Source organism: Halichoerus grypus, chromosome 2 (assembly GCF_964656455.1).
Source record: "Halichoerus grypus chromosome 2, mHalGry1.hap1.1, whole genome shotgun sequence".
Classification (NCBI taxonomy): domain Eukaryota; kingdom Metazoa; phylum Chordata; class Mammalia; order Carnivora; family Phocidae; genus Halichoerus; species Halichoerus grypus.
In genome coordinates, this window is record NC_135713.1 from 164,834,710 (window position 1) to 164,858,361 (window position 23,652).

Genomic DNA, 23,652 nt, shown 5'->3' on the forward strand with positions numbered 1-23,652 from the left:
CCTTCTCCCCTAGAGGTTTTTCCTTGTTTCTGGAAGTCTAATTTTCATAAAGCTTTCATTTCCCACCAGAAAAACATTTTTAGCAGAGTTGGTCCCTTGTTAAGAGATTACCCTTTTTTTAAAATAGATTTATTGACATACAATCCACATACTATGAAAATCCTCTTTCTAAAGTATGTGAATTATCAGATGTAATTATATAAATACTGTCTGCAGTATGTAATGTATTCGTATATTCCCAGAGCTCTACGACCGTCACCTCAACCTCACTGGGGCTTTGAGGGAGAGGGAAGCCTGGCTTGTGAGCAGCTCCTCTACAGCTCTTAGCTCCTTAGACTTTGATGCAGAAGAGCTTTCATCAGGCTCAGAGAGGTAGAGGGACTTGCCCAAGGTCACACAGCTGCTCAGCACAGGGCTGGTACTCAGAAGCCGGGAAAGGAGCTCCTTTGCAGAACTTCTTACCCTGTCCCTGAATAGACACTTGAGTGATAACTGTCCTGCCTCTGCTGAGGGTGCTTTGGGGGTGGGGACAACCCCTGTCTCACCAAGGGCTTCCCGGCACCCTGCTGGGGGCTCAGTACACTGGGTAGGTCAGCAAACACCTGTTGCACGGCTGAATTCCTAGAAGTGAAATTACCCACCCAAAGGCACACATGCGTCAAGCTTCTTGCTCCATTATGCCAAAGTGTCCTCTGAAAAGACCAAATAGATGATGCACAGTACCCTCAACAAAGCTGAGTATCGTTGCCTTAAAAATCCTTGCTGGTTTGCAGTAATCTCTTGAACGTCAGCCTTAGTAACATATTTACGGATGTGTCTCCTCAGGCAAGGGAAACAAAAGCAAAAAATAAACTATTGAGACTACACCAAAATAAAAAGCTTTTGCACAGCAAAGGAAACCATCAACAAAATGAGAAGACAACTTACTGAATGAGAGAAGATATTTGCAAATGATTTATCTGACAAGGGGTTAATACCCAAAATATATAAAGAACTTATGCAACTCAACACCAAAAAACCCCAAATAATCTGATTTAAAAATGGGCAGGGAGCCTGAAAAAACATTTTTCTAAAGAAGACACACAGATGGCCAACAGATACATGAAACCAGTAATCATCAGGGAAATGCAAATCAAAACCATGATGAGGTACCACCTCACACCAGTCAGAATGGCTCAAAAAGACAAGATGTCAGTGTTGGTGAAGGTGTGGAGAAGAGGAGGCGCGCCTGGGTGGCTCAGTCAGTTAAGCGTCTGCCTTCAGCTCAGGTCATGATCCCGGGGTCCTGGGATCGAGTCCCGCATCGGGCTCCCCCCTCAGTGGGAAGCCTGCTTCTCTCTCTCCCTCTGCCTGCTGCTTTCCCTGCTTGTGCTCTTTCTCTCTGTGTCAAATGAATAAATAAAATCTTAAAAAAAAAAAAGATGTGGAGAAGAGGGAACCCTCATTCACTGTTGGTGGGAATGTAAACTGGTGCAGCCACTGTGGAAAACAGTATGGAGGTTCCTCAAGAGATTAAAAAATAGAAATACCAAATTTCATTACTGGGTATTTACACAAAGACAATGAAAACACTAATTCAAAAAGATATATATACCCCTGTGTTTACTGAAACATTATACGTAATAGGCAAATTATGGAAGCAACCCAAGTGTCCACTGATAGATGAATGGATAAAGAAGATGTGTGTGTATGTATGTGTGTGTGTATCCATATATACATACAGAGTATATATAGTTGTGTGTATATAAGTATATGTACACACACACACACACAGTGGAATATTAACCATAACACAGAATGAGATCTTGCTATTTGTGACAACATGGATGGACCTAGAGGGTGTTATGCTAAGTGCAAAAGTCAGAGAGACACACACCATATGATTTCACTTATATATGAAGTCTGAAAAGCAAAGCAAATGAACAAAAAACCAGAATCATCCTCATAAACAGAGAACAAACTGGTGGTTGCCAGAGGGGAGGGAGAGGAAGGGGAGGGGACAAGTGAAATAGGTTTAGGGAATTAAGAGGTACAGACTTCCAGTTATTTAAAAAAAAAGGGGGGATTAACATAACAATAAAAAAATTAAAAAAAAATCCTTGCTGGTTTGAAAGGCAGAAAGTGGTATCTCATTGTTGATTTGTATTACATAAATAACACTAGTTCATTATGAAAACACTACAAAATATGTATTGAAGAAAGTTGGATGTGGGAGAGAGAAATGAAGACATAGATCCACACAAACACCTGTTCTTTAGCAGCTTTATGCAGTCATCAATAGCTGGCAAGTCACAAAAACCAATAGGAAACACTTAACAAAAATGGCAATAAGCACACACCTGTCAATAATTACTTTAAATCTGAATGGTCTAAATGCTCCAATCAAAAGACAGAGGGTGACAGAATGGATAAAAAAGACTAGACCCATCCATATGCTGTCTACAAGATACTCAGTTCAGACTTAAAGACACAGACTGAAAATGAAGGGATGGAAAAAAATATGCCATGCAAATGGAAGCAGGGGTGAGGGTGAACAGCAGGGGGTGGGGATGGGGGGATGCTGAGGTAGCAATACTTACTTACATCAGACAAAACAGATTTTAAAACAAAGACTAATAAGAGACAAAGAAGGACATTATAAAATGATGAGGGGATCAGTCCAACAAGAAAATATGATAGTTATAAATATCTATGCTCCCAATATTGTAGCATCTAAATACATAAAGCAAATATGAACAGACATAAAGAACAAAATTGACAGTAATACAATAATAGTAGGTGACTAACACCCCAATTACATCAATGGATAGATCATCCAGACAGAAAATCAATAAGGAAACAGTGTCTTTGAATGGCACATTAGACCAGATGGACTCAAATTAACAGACAAAACAAACAAACAAACAAAAACAGACATGTACAGAGCTTTCCATCCAAAAATAAGGCAACACACATTCTTTTCAGGTGCACATGGAACATTCTCCAGGATTGATCACCTGTTAGGCCATACAACATTTAAGGGGTGCCTGGGTGGTTCAGTCGGTTAAGCATCTGACTCTTGATTTTGGCTCAGGTCATGATCTCACGGTTGTGAGATCGAGCCCCATGTCAGCTTCCATGCTCAGCATGGAAATCTCTCTCTCTCTGTTTCCCTGTTTCCCTCTCTCCCCCTCTCCCTCTCTCTGCCCCTCCCCCTGTTCTCTCTCTCAAATTAAAAAAAAATTTTTTTTTAAACTCTACATTTAAGAAGATTGAGGGGTGTCTGGGTGGCTCAGTCATTGGGCATCTGCCTTCAGCTCAGGTCATGATCCCAGGGTCCTGGGATCAAGCCCTGCATCGGGCTCCCTGCTCCGCGGGAAGCCTGCTTCTCCCTCTCCCACTCCCTCTGCTTGTGTTCCCTCTCCACTGTCTCTCTCTGTCAAATAAATAAATAAAATCTTAAAAAAAAAAACAACATTGAAATCATATCAAGCATTTTTTTTCCAACCACAACAATATGAAACTAGAAATCAATTAGAAGAAAAAGCTGGAAAAACTCACGAACACATGGAGGATAAACAACATGCTACTAAACAGCCAATGGGTCAACAAGAAATTGAAGAGAAAATGTAAAAAGCCATGGAGGCAAATGAAAATGAAAACACAATGGTCCAAAATCTTTGGGAGGCAGCAAAAGTAGTTCTAAGAGGGAAATTTACAGTGATACAGTCCTAACTCAAGAAACAAGAAAAATCTCAAACAATCTAACTTACACCGAAAGGAACTAGAAAAAAAACAACAAACAGGGGCGCCTGGGTGGCTCAGTCGTTAAGCGTCTGCCTTCGGCTCAGGTCATGATCCCGGGGTCCTGGGATCGAGTCCCACATCGGGCTCCTGCTCAGTGGGGAGCCTGCTTCTCCCTCTCCCACTCCCCCTGTTTGTGTTCCCTCTATTGCTGTCTCTCTCTGTCAAATAAATAAATTAATTAATTAATTAAAAACAACAACAACAACAACAACAAACAAAGCCCAAAGTTAAAAGAAGGAAATAATAAAGATCAGAGTAGAAATAAATGAAATAAAGTCTTAAAAAATAGGAAAATACTCCCCCCCAAAAAGGAAAATACCAATGAAACCAAGAGCTGGTTCTTTAAAAAAATAAACAAAATTGATAAACTTTTAGCCAGACTCATTAAGATAAAAGAGAGGACCCAAATAAATAAAATCAGAAATGAAAGAGAACAACTGACAACAATATAAATGATTATAAGAGATTACTATGAAAAATTACATGCCAACGAATTAGACAACCTTGAAGAAATCAATAAATTTCTAGAAACATACAATCTTCCAAAACTAATGAAAAAGAAATAGAAAATCTGAACAGACTGATTACTAGTAACAAAATTGAATCAGCAATCAAAAAAACTCCCAACAAACAAAAGTCCAGGACCAGATGGATTTGCAGGTGAATTCTACCAAACATTTAAAGAAGAGTTAATACCTATTCTCTTTAAACTATTCCAAAAAATGGAAGAGGAAGGAAAGCTTCCCAATACATTCTATGAGCACAGTATTAGTTTGATACCAAAACTAGACAAAGACACTACAAGAAAAAAAAAAAAAGGGAAAGAAAGAACTACAGGCCAATATCTCTAATGAACATAGATGCAAAAATCCTCAAGGAAATATAAGCAAACCACATTCAACAATACATTAAAAAGATCATTCACCATGATCAAGTGGGATTTATTCCATACATGTAAGGATGGTTCAATATCCACAAATCAATATGATACACCACATTATATGATTATCTCAAGAGATGCAGAAAAAGCATTTGACAAAATTCAACATCGATTCATGATAAAAACTCTCAACAAAGTCAGTTTAGAGGGAATATATCTCAACGTAATCAAGGCCACATATGACAAACCCACAGCTAACATCATACTTGGCAAAAACCTGAGAGCTTTTCTTCTTAGATCAGGAACAAAACAAGGACACTTGTCACTTTTATTCACCATAGTACTGGAAGTCCTAGCCACAGCAATCAGATAAGAAATGAAAAGGCATCCATATTGGTAAGGAAGAAGTAAAACTGTCACTATTAGCAGATGGCATGATACCATACACAGAAAACTCTAAAGGGTCCACCAAAGATCTGCTAGAATAAATAAATGAATTCAGTGAAGCTGCAGGATACATAATGAATATACAGAAATCTGTTGCATTTCTATGCACTAATAATGAGTTAGCAGAAAGAGAAATTAAGAAAACAATTCCAGGGGCACCTGGTTGGCTCAGTCAGTTAAGCGTCTGACTCTTGATTTCAGGTCAGGTCATGATCTCAGGGTCATAAAATTGAGCCCCACATTGGGCTCTGCTCTGGGTGTGGGGCCTGCTTGGGATTCCCTCTCTCCCTCTGCCTCCTCCCTCCCCTGCTCACGTGCTCTCTCTAAAACAAACAAACAAACAACCAAACAATATGGTACTGGTGCAAAAACAGGCACATACATCAATGGAACAGAATAGAGAGCCCATAAATAAACCCAAGCTTATGTGGTCAATTAATATACAACAAAGGAGGCAAGAATATACAGTGGGGAAAAGACAGTCTCTTCAATAAATGGTGCTGAGAAAACTGGACCACTTTTTTTTTTTTTACACCATATACAAAAATAAACTCAAAATGGATTGAAGACTTACATATAAGACCTGAAACCATAAAACTCCTAGAAGAAAATATAAGCAGCAATCTCTCTGACATCAGCCTTAGCAACATTTTTCTAGATATGTCTCCTCAGGCAAGGGAAACAAAAGCAAAAATAAGCTGTTGGGACTATATAAAAATAAAAAGTTTTTGCACAGCAAAGGAAACCAACAACAAAATGAAAAGAAACTTACTGAATGAGAGGATATTTGCAAATGATATATCTGTTATCAGGGTGAATACCCAAAACATGTAAAGAACTTATGCAACTCAACACCAAAAATATCTGACAAAGAAGACATCCAGATGGCCAACAGACACATGGAACGATGCTCAACAACACTCAGCACCAGGGAAATGCAAATCAAAACCACAATGAGATATCACCTCACACCTGTCAGAATGACTAGTATAGAAAGACAAGGAGTAACAAGTACTGACAAGAATGTGGATGGAGAAAAAGGAATCTTCATGTACTGTTGGTGGGGATGTAAACTGGTACAGCCACTGTGAAAAATTGTCCAGAGGTTCCTCCACAAATACCAAGGGGAGGGGCGCCTGGGTGGCTCAGTCGGTTGGGCGTCTGCCGTCGGCTCAGGTCATGATCCCAGGGTCCGGGATCAGGCCCCGCATCGGGCTCCCTGCTCTGCGGGAAGCATGCTTCTCCCCCTCCCACTCCCCCTGCTTCTGTTCCCTCTCTCGCTGTCCCTGTCAAATAAATAAATAAAATCTTAAAAAAAAAAAAAAAAAAAAGATGTGAGACAGACACAGGAATATTACTCAGCCATAAAAAAACACAATCTTGCCATTTGCGACAACATGGATGGAGCTACAGAGTATGATGGTAAGTGAAATAGGTCAGATGGAGAAAGACAACTACCACGTGATTTCACTCATATGTGGAATCTAAAGAATGAAACAGGGGCGCCTGGGTGGCTCAGCTGGTTGAGTGTCTGACTCCTGATTTCAGCTCAGGTTATGATCTCGGGGTCATGAGACTGAGTCCCGCGTCAGGCTCCTTGCTCAGCGTGGACTCTGCTAGAGATCCTCTCTCCTCCTCTCCCCCCCACTTCTTGTACTGAATAAATACATAAATAAATAAATAAGTAAAATTGTAAAAAAAAAAAAAAGAATAAAACAAATAAACAAACCAGAAACAGACCCATAAACACAGAGCAAACTGGTGATTGCCAGAGGGGAGGGAGGTGATCATGGGGATGGGCAAGATGGGCGAAGGGGTGTGGGAGGCAGGGGCTACCGGTTCTGGAAGGACTGAGGCACGGGGATGAAAGGCACAGCATGGGGAACAGTCAACAGTGCTGCAACAGTGTTAAATGGTGACAGGTTAGCGACACTTAGGGAGGGCAGAGCATAGTGTATATGACAATCCAGTTACTATGTTGTACACTGGAAACTAACATAACATTGTGGGTCAACTATACTCAAAAAAAAAAAAAAAAAACGAAACTCAAGTGCACTTGAACATAAAGTGAACTGAACAACTTGTGGTGGTTGTTGTTCTACTTGGCAATAATGAATCTCCAATGCATTATGCTATATGAAAGAAGCTAATTCCAAAGGCAACATACGGAAAGTTTGCCTTTAGAAGAAAGTCTGGAACAGGCAAAACTATTGGGACAGAAAACGTATCAGTGGTTGCCTGGGGCTGGAGGAACTTTCTGGGTGACAGAAGGATTCTGTATCTTGACTGTGGTGGTGGTCACAAGATTGTATACATCCCTTGAACTTCAAAAGGGGGGAAACTTACAGTGTGTAAATTCTATCTCAATAAACCTGACTTTTTTTTTTTTTTAAAGATTTATTTATTTGACAGAGAGAGACACAGTGAGAGAGGGAACACAAGCAGGGGGAGTGGGAGAAGGAGAAGCAGGGGGAGTGGGAGAGGGAGAAGCAGGCTTCCTGCCAAGCAGGGAGCCCGATGCGGGGCTCGATCCCAGGACCCTGGGATCACGACCTGAGCCGAAAGCAGACGCTTAACCGACTGAGCCACCCAGGCGCCCAAACCTGACTTTTAATCCAGCATAGGACCCTGGAATTCCTGTCAACCTGGCTGGTGGACACTGAGCCAGATTTTAAAATCTCACCAGCATTTGGGCTTTGGATTGTCTTTCCTTCCGTCTGGGAACTCTGGGAACTCTAGCTTCCCAAGTACAAGTGCAGTCACTTGGTTGCCCTCCCCAGCCCCTCCCTCCCCAGAGACACCGCTACTGTGACATTCTCTGCAGGGTGTGAGATACACAAATGTACAGAAACAGTATCACACTGTGTGCACTGTTGCGAAGTTTGCTTTTGGGATCAGCATGTTTGGATAGCTGTCCATGTTAATTTACCTAGTCCTAATGTATTCATTTTAACTGCATAGTACTATATTATATGCCTATGCCACATTTTATGAATCTACTCCTCTGCTGACAAATGCTTGGCTGTTTCCGGTGTATGGCCGTGATGAGGAATGCCGCAGTGCGCAGCCCTTCACCCGTACACGGGTTTCTAGGATACAAAACTGGAGGGGAAATAATGCAGCCAAGAGGGTGTGCACACTGGCCTCGTTGACTGGATATTACTGACTTTCCCTCCAATGGTTATAAAGAGTCTCTGGCTGATCTTCAGAATGGTTATGGCATCTCCTCTCACAGTGGTCTCTAATCCACCGGAAATCACAGTTTTGTTAATGGTGAGGTGGGGACCCAATCCACTGGTTTTTTTTTTAATGTGGAAAACCAGTAGTCCCTACACCATGTGTGGGGAACACCCTTCCCCCCAGTGGTCCTGGTCAGCTTCCCATTGTGCCTGGCACTGCTCCTGGGCCTGGTGGCATTGGATTTTTAAAAAAATAACGGCTCTACTAAAATATGATTCACATGTTGTAAAATGCACCCTTTTAAAGTATACAATTGAATGGTTTTTAGTCCATTCACAGAGTTGTGCAACCGTCACAATCAATTTTAGGACATTTCATCTCCTCAGAAAGAAATCCGGTTACTCCCCCATCCCCCCCACCTCCTCCCCCAGCCCCTGACAACTACTCATCTAATCTGCTTTCTGCCTCTGGATTTGCCTATTTTGGACTTTCATATAAATGAAATTATATAAGGTGTGGTCTTTTGTGTTTGGTTTCTTTCAGTAGTATAATCTTGTAATAATCTTTTCAAGGTTCATAGATATTATAGCATGAATTATTACTTCACTTCTGTAAAAATAAGGTTTTTTTTTAAAGATTTTATTTATTTATTTGACAGAGAGATAGAGAGAGAGAACAAGTAGGCAGAGAGGCAGGCAGAGGGAGAGGGAGAAGCAGGCTCCCCGCTGAGCAGGGAGCCCGATGCGGGGCTCAATCCCAGGACCCTGAGATCATGACCTGAGCCGAAGGCAGCCGCTTAACCGACTGAGCCACCAGGCGCCCCTAAAAAAAATTTTTTTTTTGGTGAGTGAGTGAGCACACTGAGGGGAGGGGGGGCAGGAAGAGAATCTGAAGCCGACTCCACATCCAGTGCGGAGCCTGACGTGGGGCTCAACCCTATGACCTCAGATATGACCCGAGCCGAAATCAAGAGTCGGACATTTAACCGAGTGAGCCACTCAGGCGCCCCTTCACTCCTTTCTATAGTTGAATAATATTCCATTGTATGGATATGGCCCAGTTTGTTTCTCCATCCATCAGCTGATGGACATTTAGGTGGTTTCCTTTTGTCCATTGTGAATAATGCTGCTATGGACATTCTCGTACAAGTGTTTGGGTGGACATGTTTCCACTTCTCTCGGGTGTGCCCCTGGGAGTAGAATTGCTAGATCATGCGGTGACTCCATGTTTAACTTCTGAGGAACTGCCAGACCGTTTTCCAAAGTGGCTGCACCATTTTTGTAATAGGATTTTATTTCTTTACTTAAATAAAATCTTTAAAAATAGTCTCTAGAGGGGCGCCTGGGTGGCTCAGTCATTAAGCGTCTGCCTTCGGCTCAGGTCATGATCCCAGGGTCCTGGGATCGAGCCCCGCATCGGGCTCCCCGCTCTGCGGGAAGCCTGCTTCTCCCTCTCCCACTCCCCCTGCTTGTGTTCCCTCTCTCGCTGTGTCTCTCTCTGTCAAATAAATAAATAAAATTAAAAAAAAAAATAGTCTCTACACCCAACATGGGGCTCGAACCCACAACCCCGAGATCAAGAGTCACTTGCTCCGCTGACTGAGCCAGCCGGGTGCCCCTGTAATAGGATTTTAAAACCGACAGAAATAGAATAGTGGCCAGTGGGAATGGTAGCCCCAGAGTTGTGCGTGCGGTAGCCCTGGCCTCCCTCGGCCTCTGGCACCTGGGGCTCCCCACCGTCCCCTCAGGCCAGGCTCATCCCTGCTTCTGTGTCTTAGCTCCTTTATTCCTCCACCTAAGCAGGAATGCCTCCTTTTGGCTGAGCCAAATTCCTCCCCACGTCCCATCCTCCAAGGAAGTCTCACCGTGAGCACAGACTAATGGCCACCTTTTATTTGCGGAAGGCCCAGGGCACTGAGGGTGCTCAGTGAGCCGCCTGCTTCCTTCCATCGGAAGGGCCACCAGCTCCTGCCTTCCCCTCAGAGCAAGGACCACAGCCTAGCCTGAGGCCCATGTTGCGTCGCACGGCCCCTCGCCTTAGGGTTTCTCTCCAGCACCACCGTGAGCCCCGCTGGGAGGCTGGGTGGCCCCTTAGCAGCACCCGTGGCACCAGCACAGGGCTGGGCGCACACGAGCAGCACTACGTCCTGGTGGAGCTTCTTCCCTGGATCTCTGGTCTGGCCCAGGCCCACCCCCTCCTCCAACCTAACGGCCCCTCCTGAGGTCACAGTCAAGGGGAGGTCTGAATGCGGAGTCAGGAGAGAACTCCTCTCTCTGCATGACCTGGGAAGCCACTCAAGTCCCACAGGCCTCAGTTTCCTCTTCCGTGAAATGGGGCTGGCCAGACAACCCACAGTGTTGCCAAACGAGTCCGGCAGAGGCTACGCCCCTGTGGGCTCAGCGCCCGCTGTGCTTCTAGAGCTCTGTTGGTGCTTGCTCCACTGAACTCCTGTCCTTCGAGGGGAAGGGGGAGGAGATGGCTGGCCTGGGCCACACACTCACGTCTTCACGTAGGGGTCCGAGTAGCCGTTGGCATCCATGGCCGCCAGGTGGGCGCAGCGCACAATGCCGACCAGCAGGCCCTGCTTCTGTGAGCTGTACTTGAGGGAGATCAGGATCCGACCCCGCTCCTCTAGGGACTTGTCTTCGGTCTTGTCCACCTGTTGGGCAGGAAGCCACTTGGCTATCCTCACCTGCTCCCACACCCTCCCTCAGCCATGGGCTACTGAGGCGGTCTGCTGGCCCAGGGGATGGGGAGGGCTCACCTTGGCCTCAGCCCCCTGCAGGTGCTTCCTGGAGCCCCCTTGGGGAGTACCCAGAGACAGAGCTTTGACATATTCCTAACCCCAAGGGGAGCAGGGAGGCAAAGAGGCGCTGCCCAGGCCTCAGGGATCAGACCTCAGCTAGAGGTGTCCCCCTCCACCTCCCTGCCCCAACTAGCCTGAGATTTTCCATTCCTTACCCTCCTGAGGCCACTTTCCACCGTCTGGCTCCTGCTCTTCTGGAACTCCTTCTCCTACCCTCTGTCCACCTAGACACCCCCAGCTAGAGCTCCCAGGGCCCCTCCTTAGGCCTCTCTGCCAGGCTTCTCTCACTGAAGTCCCAGCCATGTCCCTTTGCCCATGAGGGTCCTCTCCTTGTCACTAAAGGGATGCTCCACGTGGCTCCTCAGAAGCAGGGGCCGTGCCTGCGCCTCTGGAGCTGGGGGTCCTGTGAGGCCAAGTGAGGGCCACCTTCCCCAATTCCCACAGCCACAGCAGACATGACTAATTGATTGCTGCATTTACTCTGAGCTCAAAGGAAGCCTCAGCATCTTTTAGTGCTGGCAGACATTATTAACAGACCAGACTAGGCATGCGACATTGAACGCTCCGCCACTCTGGCCTGGGGCTCTGTGTAGATGGCCTCACTAAACGGTGATCTTGTGCTAGTTTGCGTGAGGTGTGAAAATTAAACAATATAAATGAGCAGGAGCGTTTTCAGCCGTCTTTCTGGGGCTGGGACATTATACATTGGGTTGTTTCATAGGAAGCCCATTGAATTGGGCGTTGTTCAGTACTTATTGAGAATGACTAATGTTTACACACCACGTAAATCTAAAATGTACCATCAAAATGTGTCTCTACCACCAGAGTACTCATCCTGAACTGCACTCCTGCGGCCACCGTATGTGTCTGAATCTAGAGTGACGAGCACTAGCAAATTCAAGCAAGGCATGCCCATACTCCCACGCAGCCACGTGCATGAACACGCGCACGCACGCACCCCACATCCTTGAAAACATGGCAGACAAACGCTCGCACACACACCCCACGTCCCCACACAGCTGTTTGTTATACCAGGGTTCAAAACTCCAACACAACTGTAGTAAGAGTTGATGGTGCCTTTTACAAGTGACATAGATCATTTGGGAAAACTGAGTTTTGGTTTGTGACTAATAATAAAATAAAAAAGGCTATACCCATCGTACAAATGTCTATGAGTAGGAAAGAATGGGACAAGGGAATAAAATTTGATCAAATTATGCAAAAAGGCAGAGCTGGGATCTTGGCCTCAGGCTGACTTCTTCCCAGGGCTTGACTTGGGCCAGCCTGCACAGGGCACTTGTCCCAGCGCCTAGGCCCCACCAGGGAGGGACGGGTTGGCCGCTGGGCTCTGTCCTCTTGAACTTTCCCCTTGCCCAGGCCTGTAGGGGGGAAAATGTCCTAAAAAGGGAGCCCTGGGATCGAGCCCTGCATTGGGCTCCTTGCTCGGCAGGGAGCCTGCTTCTCCCCACTGCTCCTGCTCTCTCGCTCGCTCTGTATCTCTCTGTCTCAAATGAATAAATTAAAAAAAAAAAAAAAAGGGAGCCCTGAACACTGGGCTGCTGGAAGGTCTCGGGACCCTGGGGCTTCCTGGTCAATGCCTCCCGGCCCTTCTGAACAGGGTAAAGGCCAGGCCAAGAGATGGGTAAGGGGAGAGGGGAGGGAGTAGGGGGAGAGGAGAGACACAGATGGACAGAGCTTGGGTGGGCTCAGCTGCTGCAGACAACAGGAGGCAAGATTGGTTTTGACATTATTTTCAAAAAATTGCAATTTCTAGGAAAGAAGTATTTTCTGTCTCCCCTAGGTAGCTCACAGGCACCTCACGCCTATCACATTCCAGTTGAGCTCTCGAGCATCCCCAGCTGCTCCTCCCACAGCCTCCACATCACAGTGAGTGACCCCTCGTCTTTCCAGGTGCTCCCCCCACCCACGTCTGGGAATGCTTGATCTGCCAGCACTTCTCTTCCTCTGCTGGGGCCCCGGCCCAGGCTGGGTCAGCCTCGTCCCCTCCCAGCCCTCCCCATCCTCAGCCTCCTCTCCCTCCCAGCCTCCACTCATCGAGCCTGCTAAACAGTCAGATGCCCTCACCCCTGCCTGGCATCCCCCAGCGGCCCGCCTCACTCCCAGCTCCCCACCCACCAGCCTCTGATCTCCCCTCCTAGGACCCAGTCCCATCCTGCTCCCTGCCCCACGCAGAGGGCATCTTGCTTGTGCCTCCAATGGCTTCGCCCCTGCTGTTCCCTCTGCCAGGAATATCCCCCGAACCTCCAGCGAAACCACTGAGCTCTCAGGCTGTCCATCGCAACCCCGATCCCCGTCTGACATAGGCTCTGTTCGGGTCATTCACCTGGTCTGGAGTCTGTCTGCTGCCCAAGCTCCATGCAGCAGGGATTTAGGTCCATTCTGCCAGCACCTGAAGCCGTGCCAGGCATCGAGTGGGTGCTCCCGGCAGGGAGGGCCCTGCACAGCCCGTGGACCCCGTCACCCACTCACCGGCAACTGCTTCTCCAGGCAGATGCTGAACGTCTTGGTGTGGTTGGCTTTCAGCTTCTTCAGGGGCACGCGCGTCTCCCCGATGAACTCATTGTGGCGGAATTTGTCCTCATCGCACACGGAGATCCTGGAGGACGGGCGGCACGGCCTGCTCTTCAGACACACGGGGGTGCTCCCACTTTGCTTCCCAAGTCAGCAGGGATTTGCGGGGGCGGGGGGGAGGGGTGGCTGCAGGTGAGGTGGGGGAGGGGTGGGGGGGCAAGGAGTCTGGGGCCCTCACCCACCGCAGGGTCTTTCGAATCATGTCTTCGTCTGTGATCCCGTAGTAAGTGAGGGTCTCATTCCACGTGGGGTTCAGAGTGTTTCGGAGAGTTTTCGTTCTGAGTTTATTTGCCTGGTGAGAGCAGAAAAGATGCTCTGAGCATCAGGGAGCTCAAGGGGCAGAATAATGGCCCCAAAGATGGCTTTGCCCGGTCCCCAGAAACTGAATACGCTGAGGGGAATCAAGGTTGTTAATCGGCTGACTTTATCTTTTTTTAAAAGATTTTATTTATTTATTTGACAGAGAGCAGGGGGAGGGGCAGAGGGAGAGGGAGAAGCAGGCTCTCCACTGAGCAGGGAGCCTGACGCTGGGCTCCATCCCAGGACCCCAGGATCACGATGCGAGCCCACGGAGGCAGACACTTCACCGACTGAGCCAGCCAGGTGCCCTCAGCTGACTTTAAAACACGGAGATTATCCAGGTGATCTGGGCAGGCCTCATGCCATGTGATGACAGGGCCCTTGGAAAGAGAGGGGCAGGAGAGGAGCGCCAGAGGGACACGGAAGGAGGGAAGAAGTTCCATGGGGGTGTTGGCGAGGAAGATGGAGGGAGGGGCCGAGAGCCAAGGAGTGTGGGTGGCCTCTAGGCGCTTGAAAAGGATGGGAATCGCATCTCCCCAAGAGCCCCCAGAACGGACTGTGGCCCCGCCGCACTGGACGTGACCAGTGTGGGAGCCGTGCCACCTCACCCGCGGCCCTGGAAGGCAGGAAACGTGTGGTGCAGGCCGCTGAGAGGTGGAGGTAATTGGCCACTGCAGCTCTCGGAACCTGGAACCGGGGGGGCTCCCCGCCGCCGGGCCCCAGGTGTGTGCTGAGGGGGTGCAGAGGTTCCGCAGAGGGGCTGGGGCTGCCGGGGGGCTCTCCCACACACCTCCTTGCCTGTGCGCGGGCCGTGCCCTCTCCCTGGAACGCCGCCTCTCCTAGGAAAGGCCTGTGGGGTGGCGTGTCCAAGCTGCACGCTGCTTCCCCTCCTTCCCCTGCGCTTCTCTAGCTCTCGGTCCTCGGGCTCCTCCCGGTCCTGCCCGTGCAGACTCAGCACCATGACTGCGTCCCCTGGATGACTGCCACCTCGGCCCGGCTCTGAGGGGAGGCAGGCCTGCGTCCCGAGCCCCGCTCCATCACCTGCCTCAGCCCTGTGCAGCCCAGCAGCTTACTTACCCTCTGTGAGCGGCAGGCTCCCCACTGTATAAAAGGGCATCATCATACCCCAGGAGCCTGCTTTTCAGAACCCACTGCCCTATGGGGGAAATCCTGTCTGTGTGGGAAGATCCCTATGACTCAGCCTTGCAGTATTGCCGATTCTAGGTCCCGTGAGTCTAGGGACTCACAGCCGTTGAGCTCCTGAGCTGGGGACACTGCCCTGGTCACACTGCCCTCACAGCCGTGGGAGTCCTGGCTGCAACAGGAGGACATGGAGGCCCGGAGCCGTGAGCAGCTTCCCTGGGCATACACAGGTGGTGGGCCACTGCCCTGCCTTCCCAGAGGCGGAGTCATCGCCTCTGTCGGGTGGCCCTCCTGGACTGGCGGGGAGCCTCGGCCCTTACACACTGGCCCAGAGGGCTTGGGCCTCTGCTCGGCCCCCAGCAGCCCCGGGCTCCTCAGCCTGGGCGCAGGACTGCTCAGGTGGCCTGGAAGAGTCAGTGGCGAGGGAGGCCCTCTGCCCAGGACAGCGTTCCCGTTACAGGCTCCTCTCATCAGGCCACTTGAAGGCCAGGAAGTAATCCCCCAGCTCTTGGTTTCTTAGAAAGAGGCCGGGTCAAGAACACCAGCCACTGGGCCCTGCTGCTCACGCTCCTGTGTCTTGGGGCCCATGTGCCCCTGCCCCCCTCTGGTCTCCTCTTGGAAGCAAAGCTGCTAGTCTCTAGTTGGTCCCCATCCCCTCCCCAGCACCGGGGCCCACATAACCTGCCCCTTGAAAAGTCGTGGGTCCCAGACCCAACTCTGAAAAGATGATCTAACCCTCCCTCCCATGAAATTAAGAATAAAACACCACTGAGCTGTAAAACACATGTAAGAAGTCTAAACACTTCTGATCTTCCAGTGCTGAAGGTCACCTTGATGCTTTTGTTTAATAGCAAATTGTTTTCTAAAAAATTTCTCTTTTCCTAGGCGTACCAGTGCTTGGTCGGCCTGCTGGGTCACCTAGTACAGGAACAAGAGTTCTGTGGTCCAAGAACTGGGCAGAATCTATCCACTCATTCCCCCTTGTGGAGTGTCGCAGGGCAGCCCATCAACATGTTAAAGGCTCTGATAAGTCCTAGAGTAAAGGAACCGGTTTACCAAGGCTTCCCAATGTTATCTGGCCACAGAGCCCTTTATTCCCCAACCCTCCCCACATAGTAACCTCCAACTGAGTCCGCTTCTTATAAAATGCTGGCTTAGAAAGTCTCTGGAGGGTTTCCCCAATTCATCAGTCAAGTCAGGCCGACTTGAGGTTCCCGAGAAGTCTGGGGGCTGTGGGGCTGACTGGGTGCTCTGGGTGGAGGTGAATCGCTGAGGCCCCATCAACTTGCTTGGTCTGTGAGGGGGTAGGGGACGTATGCCCCTCCCTGGGTGTCCCAAGCTCAGCCGGGGCCCCGGTCACAGCAGGCAGAGCTGGTTGGCGGGCCTGGGGTCGACCCCCTCACCTTACTGGCTCCTGGCAGCAGATGCAGCTTGACGTAGGGGTCTGCCAGCCCGTTGTGGTCCATCGGCTTCAGGCCCTGAGTGGAGGCGAATGGCAGAAGGTGTGAAATGGGAGCTGGAGACACGGAGCAGCCAGGCACCTCGCTGGGCAGGCATCCCTTGTCCCCAGGCCTCCTGACGGGGTCCATTCATTTGCAGAGCCCCCCCCCCCCCAGCCCACACTCTCACAACAGGGAGGATGGCTCAGTGCTGGTGTGCTCTGCCTTCCCCCCAAATGTCCTGGCCCAGGGCAGGTGTCACGGCGTGACTTTGTCAGACCAGCCTTTCTCTTTCTAGTCTCCCTTTCATGGAGGCCAGGTGACCCCTCCTCTGAATGAGCTCCTCATTATCCTGCTTTGCTAAGGCCCTTCCTTCTTCTGGATTCCCCTTCCTCCACTCCCCCAAATACGGGGACTTCCCTCACTGATCCTATGTCCCTGTGACCCTCTGTCCCCTCACCGACAGGGTTCCCTCTTTACCATGGGCACACGTTCTGTGTCCTGGAGACCAGGCCCAGTTTCTCTCTGGATTTGCCTCAGCTCCCTGCCAGCCTGAATCCGAGGACCCCAGACAAGCTGGCTGGCTAGGGAGGGTCCCTCCACAAGATGGCATCCCTCACTAACCTGGAACGATCATCAAGCGTGCACAGCTCGGGAGCCGAGGCAACCGTAAGCAGACGGGGGCTGAGCCGACCTCGGGACTGCTCTTATCTCTGAAAATCATACTCTTTCTCACCCGCGGAGCCACACAGGTGTGCGGGGAGCAGCTGAGACACGGGCGTCCCAGACGGGCTGCCAAGCTGGCCGCTCGTGCCCAGCCCCACCTCCAAGGAGAACGGAGGCTCCCACCCCACTACCTTGGTTTGGTTCGGAGAGCGGGGGGCTCGGGGGGCTGAGACAGGAGGTCGGGTCCTCCACCCCCCGCCCGCTGCTCTGCTGCTGGGAGGGAGCACGCAGGCTTCAGAGCCAGGCTGGCTGCGGCCCAGATCCCGGCTCCTGCACTATTAGCTGGGAAAGGGGAGGAGTTGCTCTGCCCCCAGAGCCGCAGCTTTATCGTCTGTACAAGTGGTTGCTGGTTCCCACTTCCCAGGGGTGGACCAGGAGTGGAGGCGGCAATGGTGACGCGGCGCCTGGCCGTAGGCCATTTGTGCCCCTTCCCCACGTGGCAGGCCCCTTGGAAGATGCCAGAGAGGCGGTGGAGGGCAAGTATAAGGGCACCTGAGCTGTGCGGGAGCTGCTGGGGCTCCGCGGCAACCGCAAGCCCCCAATGGCGAGGACGCGGCCTCCCGGACGCAAGTCCCTCATCTCAGCCTCACCACCTGTCCCTGACGTGCCCAGGACTGGCCGGCCGGGCAGCACTTTGCGGGTCCCTCTGAACCCAAGTACCCAGGTGTCTGTGTTTGTGTGGGTGGGGCTGGGTGCCTGCCACCAGGCAGTCCTCCAGGATGGCAGCTGGGACTGAGCACTCACTCAATGCTCGCAGCCACCCCACAGGTGGGGTGATTAACCGTTTTATAGATGAGCAAACTAAGCTGCTCTGCCTCCCCAGAGGGTAATGGCCAAGTTAGGGTCCAGCTCCACAGCATCTGGCCTCCTCCCAGAGCCCCTCAAAGGGCTCCGCCTGTCAGCCCTGCTTCAGTCTCCTTAACCCCCCTTTTGTTCCCTGCCCAAACCCCGAACCAGAGCCCCAGTTCCTCCCAGGCCTGCACCACCCCCTCCCCTGCAAAACCAGATCTAAGCAGACAATGACCTGGAGAATGGGGTCCTTCTGTGGCTTGGGGTCCTCTCATCCCCCACCTCCGATGCTTTGAATGACACACCCCAAAGGACACACACATATGTGTGTGCACACACAGGTGCCCATAGAGACCCATGTAAGCACACGTGCATCCCCCGCCCCCCCTTCACTACAACCCCACAGTCCTTCTAGAGCCTGGGTAGGGAAGGCAGGGCACACAGCACAGGAGGGGCCCGGTGTCTGGGATGGGGAGGAGAATGGATGGCTTTGGCCAGAGTGGCCTGGGAGCAGGTGCCTATTCCCAGTTCCCAAGCCTGGACAACCTCTACAAAGCTGGGTGGAGGGAGAGGGAAAGGGATCTGCCCGGGCCCTGCAGCCTGCCCTCCACCTTGGCATGGCCGGGGAGTGACCGTTCTCAGCTCCTTCCCTAGGGGCAGGTCTGGAGCCCCAGCACCACAGCCCGGGCAGCTCCCCAAGGAGAGGGCAGGGCCAGGACAGCACACGAGGGCCTCTCCGGTGCCCGATCAGGGCCCTCGGCCCGAAGTGGACACTGCTCCCCACCGCCACGGCGGTCTGGTGTGCTGGCCCGGGCTGGGTGGGGACAGCTGAGGAAGACCCAGGCAGCCGGCCCCTCGGAGTGGGCAGAGCCATGGGTGGGGGTGCTGAGGGGCACAGAAGCGCACAGGTAGGACTGAGGGTGGGGTCTGGGCCCAGGCGGCTCCACTGGAAGCTGCTTGCTCTGAACCTGGCCCAGGCCCCTCCACGGCTCTACTGGGAGTCCTACTAGGCTACGCTACCACCCTTACCTTGCGAGAGAACATCAACTTCGGCACCTTCTTCCCAGAGGGATGGATGCAGGGGGCGAAGGGGACAGCATGGCTAAGAAGAGAGCTGATGCCTGCCAGCCCAAGGGGGAGATGCTCACGGCTTCAGCCCAGAGACCAGAGAGCAAGGCTGGGGCCCTGAGCCCACAGGAGATGAATCTCCTGCCTAGAGCCCACCTACTCCTCGAGGAGTCTGCTTCAGGAGGCCAGAGGCAACCAATCCAACCCCCCTTGGCCACCAGGACAGACCTGTCATCTCTCCCCTTCCCCTCCTCCCCACCACAGACCCTCCCCAGCTCTGCCCCCCCACCCCCCTCCCCCATGACTTCCTTCTCTCGTTCTCTTCTTGCTTTTTTGTTCCAGTCCTTTCCTGAATGTCTGTCTGGGCAGGGCTTTTTAGGGCAGTGGAGATGATTTAGGCAAGAATTCCCCTCCCTGCCCTGCGCCCGCGGCGCAGATACCACAGAGCCTGGAAGGAAACAGTGGCAAGGACAGGCCTTCGGACCTCAGCCCCTCACCTCCGCCCAGGGCCCTGGACCCCGGGGACCGTGGGGGCCGGCGGGGGCCTACCTTGGCCTTGCTGATGGTGCAGTGGAGGGCGTTGTTCTCCTGGTCGTAGAGCAGGCTGAAATCCAGCGTGCCCAGGGCAGCTGCGGACAGAGGGCTCAGCTCATGCATCGGCAGCACGGGGGAGGGGCGTCACCCACCCGTGTGGTGGGACGAGGTGCCACAGCGCCTGCCATCGATGGAGCACCTACTGCACGCAATCCGTCCGCCCAACCTCCCAGTCCCACCAACGCTGGGAAGTGCACGATAGCCCCCTCAGGTCCAGACAAGGGAGGAGCGGAGGCTCGGCGAGGTGAGGTCAGCCCCTGGGCGGGGCTGTGGTGCTGGCCTGTGGCCCATTGTGCCCCCTGTACGGGACACTCAGCTAAAGGTTCCTGTCCTCCTGTCCTCCTTGTGCAACTGCCAGCTTGGCTCCATGCCTCAGTTTCCCTGACCTGTTAAATGTCCCAGGGGTTGTGTGAGAAGGCAGAACAGACAGGGCCGTGAGAAGCGCTGGGCCCTGGCCGGGCTGACTGGCTGATCCACCCCCAGCAACACTTAGGGCTGCGGCTCCCCAGTCTCTCTGGTCCCTTGGGAGGCCCGGGGGCCGGCTGCGAGGAGCCAGCTGGGTCCTCACCCTGCTACCTGCCAGCCTCTGAAAGGGCAGGCGATTCCCTAGGGCAGGGCAGAGCGTGCAGCCCTAACTGGGTGCAACAGCAAGCCCTCGGGGACAATCACATGCGGCAGCTGCGGCAGGCCATGTTCACGTGGCTCCTGGCGTGAAGGTGGGGATTGCAGGGGGGAGGGCGGGGGAGGCCTCAGGGGGCAAGTCTCCGGACAGCAAGATGCACATTGACAGGATGTCTTTAGAAACCCAGATCCTGCGCACAGACTGCTGAGCTGCTCCAACTGCCATCCCATTCATTCATTCATTCATTCAATCATTCATTCATTCTTCTTTACCAAGCGTTATTACAATAAGCCGGACTCTAGGGATGAAAATACCAATAAGGCGGGGTTCCTGCCCCAAGGAAAGCATAGCTTAATGGGAGAAACAGATGAAAAGAATCAGCCCTAGCAGAGCCTGGTAAGCCAGGAGCGATAGAGGTTCAAGGGGTTCTCCTTGCCCTGCTCTGAATGGGGGCCACCAGGGAGGGCTCCCCAAAGGAGGTGACGCTTCACCTGAGCCATGAAAGATTGAGTAGGAGTTGGCCAGCGCACAGTGGTGCTGGGGGGGAAAGGGCATTCGGACCTCAGACCAGCAGGAGGTGGGGGGCTAGGCGACTGGGAGAGGCAGGGGGGAGGGCAGGGCTTTGTTCTTCTGGCCAGCGGCACCCAACATGGTTCTAGATTCATGCCGAGCCTGGCCACGCTCATCTCTTTACATCTGGTCCATGGTTGCTTTTGCATGACAACGCCAGAGCTGAGCAGATGCCGTCCGCCTGCAGATCCCTGGGCTCCTGTGGGGCCCCCCAGCATGGCAGCATTTGGCTTTGCAGAGAAATGGGCAAATTAAGGCCCATGTGTGCAGAGCTGCCCTTTATTCTGAGGTGCAGGCACTGAGTTGCATTTGTCTTGCTCTCTAGCTCCTGAGACAGGGTAAGTAAGGCACCCGGCCCAGTCTCTGTGCTTGCCTGGGAAGTCACATGTGGGGCACTGAGACCCGCCCTCTGCCACCTGACCCCGGGGACAAGTCCTGGCTGCACGCTTCCTTGCTGTGTGACTTTAGACAGCGTTTCTAGCCTCTTTGTGCTCAGTTTCCTCATCAGCATCTTTGCTGTGTGACTTTGGTCACACAATAGTATCCACCGCACAGCATTGTGCTTCAACAGCCCCTGGGGTACAGAACAGCTCAGTACGCAATGATAGAAGGAACAGATCCATTTAGGTGAATTTTCTAGATAACTGTACTTGCTCCTCTGAGACGCCTTCTGGAATGAACTCATTCCAAACTGGATCACTCCCCTCCCAGCCTTTGTGATGAGAATATACAAACAGTCACTTACACTCTCCTGCATGACCTGAGGCATCGCGAGGACCACGACGACCGTTCTGGGCACCACAGTCGCGGCCCAGGCCCAGGGATCCCCAGGAGCCACTTCTTGAGGTTTTCCTAGGTTTTCTCCATTCGTCTGCCTCCTCCTTCGCTATCACCTTGAAACTCCTCTTAGAATACTTGCCTCTGATAGCACAAACAGCCCTCCTTCCTTCTCAATAGTCCCTCGTTTCTCCTACGAAACCAGGCGCAGATACTTGCTAGAATTGTGTCCAAACTGAGTCAACAGGCCCTGAGTGGAGCCCAAGGTGCTTTTCCTAAGTAGATCTGTGTGCTTTGGTGCTAACCATACCTGGCCCTTTGCGGCATGTACCCGGGCTCCCATCTATGCAGGGGGACGGGTGGGGGGGCCGCAAGTGAGGGACGTATCACCGTGCCTGTTACAACGAACACAGCCACGGGCCCAAGATTCTCCCGGTCCATGCTTTTATAATAGTCTCCAAAGCTGCTGGCTTGGCGTGACAGTCCATCAGTCTGCTGTTCCGGTCAGGCCTACCCATGGCTTGTTCTCTCAAGATGTCAGCCTCCAGACAGGAGGGACCATGCCTCAGCCACGCCAGTGACACCAACAAAGAGCAGGTGTTCAGTCTGCACGGCCGGTCTGTTCAAGCCAGTTTGCTCTCCGCTGTTCACAGGAGCGGGGATTTGGTGATGCCCACGTGTTAAAATGCACACTCCACAATCTCTGCCCGCTTCCCGCTCCCAGAGAGGGACAGCCAGCCAGACGGTGGGGCAACCTGCTCCCCACCGGGAGACTCAGGTCCAGGAGAAGAGAGGAGCCCCTTTTGCTGGCTCTGCAGACATCCCTGTTTAAGGAGGGCTGACACGGCTCAGTGAAACCGACACCCGTCATCCATTCCCAGGAAGGAACAGCGCACCCAGCGCCCCCACCACGCGATGATTTTTTTTTGAACTCCAATGGAGGTTTTGTAAGAAATAATAGTTTATTAATAGAAGTGTGGTCACCATTTTTAGAGATCTGCTGGTGGTGGATCTTACAGTCCAAAGTCTTCATTTCCCATTGAGAAATGAGGCTCAGAGAGGGGAGGTGACCTGGTCAGGGTGGCCCAGCAGAACTGGACATAGAATCCAGGCCTCTTCACTTCCATCCTGACAGTTCCTGGCTTAAAGCCTAGTGGCTTCCAACATTTTTTTTCTTTTTGTCTGCTACTTTGTGGAGCTGAAATCTTAGGGGGATACCGTGGAGAAATAGAAAGAGAAAAGCAGAGTGGCTCTCAGGGACGGGGAGGCTGGGCTGCCATCCTAGAGGGGCCTCTGAGTTGGAAACACAGCTGTGGGCTTGTGGTGCAGGTGAGGAGGGCCCTAAGGGCAAGCGAAGGGGCTCATCTGCTTGAGCCACAGGGTCCTGCCCTCCGCGCACGGAAATCACATGTCCTGGCTGAAGTTTACATCCTTGGAAAAATAATGAGGGTTGGTCACTAATGGCCCTTGGAGAGTTGTCACCCGCCTGTCGATAATTATAGAGCTTTAATGGGGCTAATTCAGAGAAAATCAGGCTCAAGCCCCGGTCGGTTCCTCTAAGGCCAAACGTCCCTTTGCTCTGCTGATGGGGACTGACAACATCATTCTGACCTTGGTTTGCACCTGGACCTTCCTCACCCGTATACCCTTGGGAATAGGAAATCGGCCCTGGCTGTTCTTTTTCTTTCTTTCTTTTTTTTTTTGAAGAAAAATGTCAGCCTCTCAAATAGTTTTTAAAAACTGTGGCAAGAACCACAGAAAAATGGTCAAGCCTGAACTGAAAGCATTTCATAGTTGGGGAAACTGAGGCACTGAGCCAAGCATTGCAGGAGGTACAAAGAAGAATGAGTCATCTGTCCCCGCTTCCCAGGAGCTCAGAGGCAGAGAATTAGAACTTTAGGACCTTCAGAAGTCTATTCATTCTCCTTCTTTA

At 51.6% G+C, this 23,652-nt stretch overlaps 1 protein-coding gene across 2 annotated transcripts in view; it reads right to left on the reverse strand.

The window, feature by feature from the left end:
• DOC2B (double C2 domain beta) overlaps positions 1-23,652 on the reverse strand; it is a 34,176-nt gene that overhangs the window by 5,557 nt on the left and 4,967 nt on the right. For both annotated transcript variants that reach the window (XR_013446063.1, XM_036070917.2), the window contains exons 2-6: positions 19,706-19,785; positions 16,538-16,612; positions 13,874-13,983; positions 13,590-13,716; positions 10,795-10,952 (exon numbers count right to left, since the gene is read on the reverse strand). Coding sequence is in view for 1 of the 2 variants with exons in the window: in XM_036070917.2 (XP_035926810.1) it covers positions 10,795-10,952; positions 13,590-13,716; positions 13,874-13,983; positions 16,538-16,612; positions 19,706-19,785 (550 nt within the window). In the remaining variant the exon portion in view is untranslated. The remainder of the gene's footprint in view (positions 1-10,794; positions 10,953-13,589; positions 13,717-13,873; positions 13,984-16,537; positions 16,613-19,705; positions 19,786-23,652) is intronic.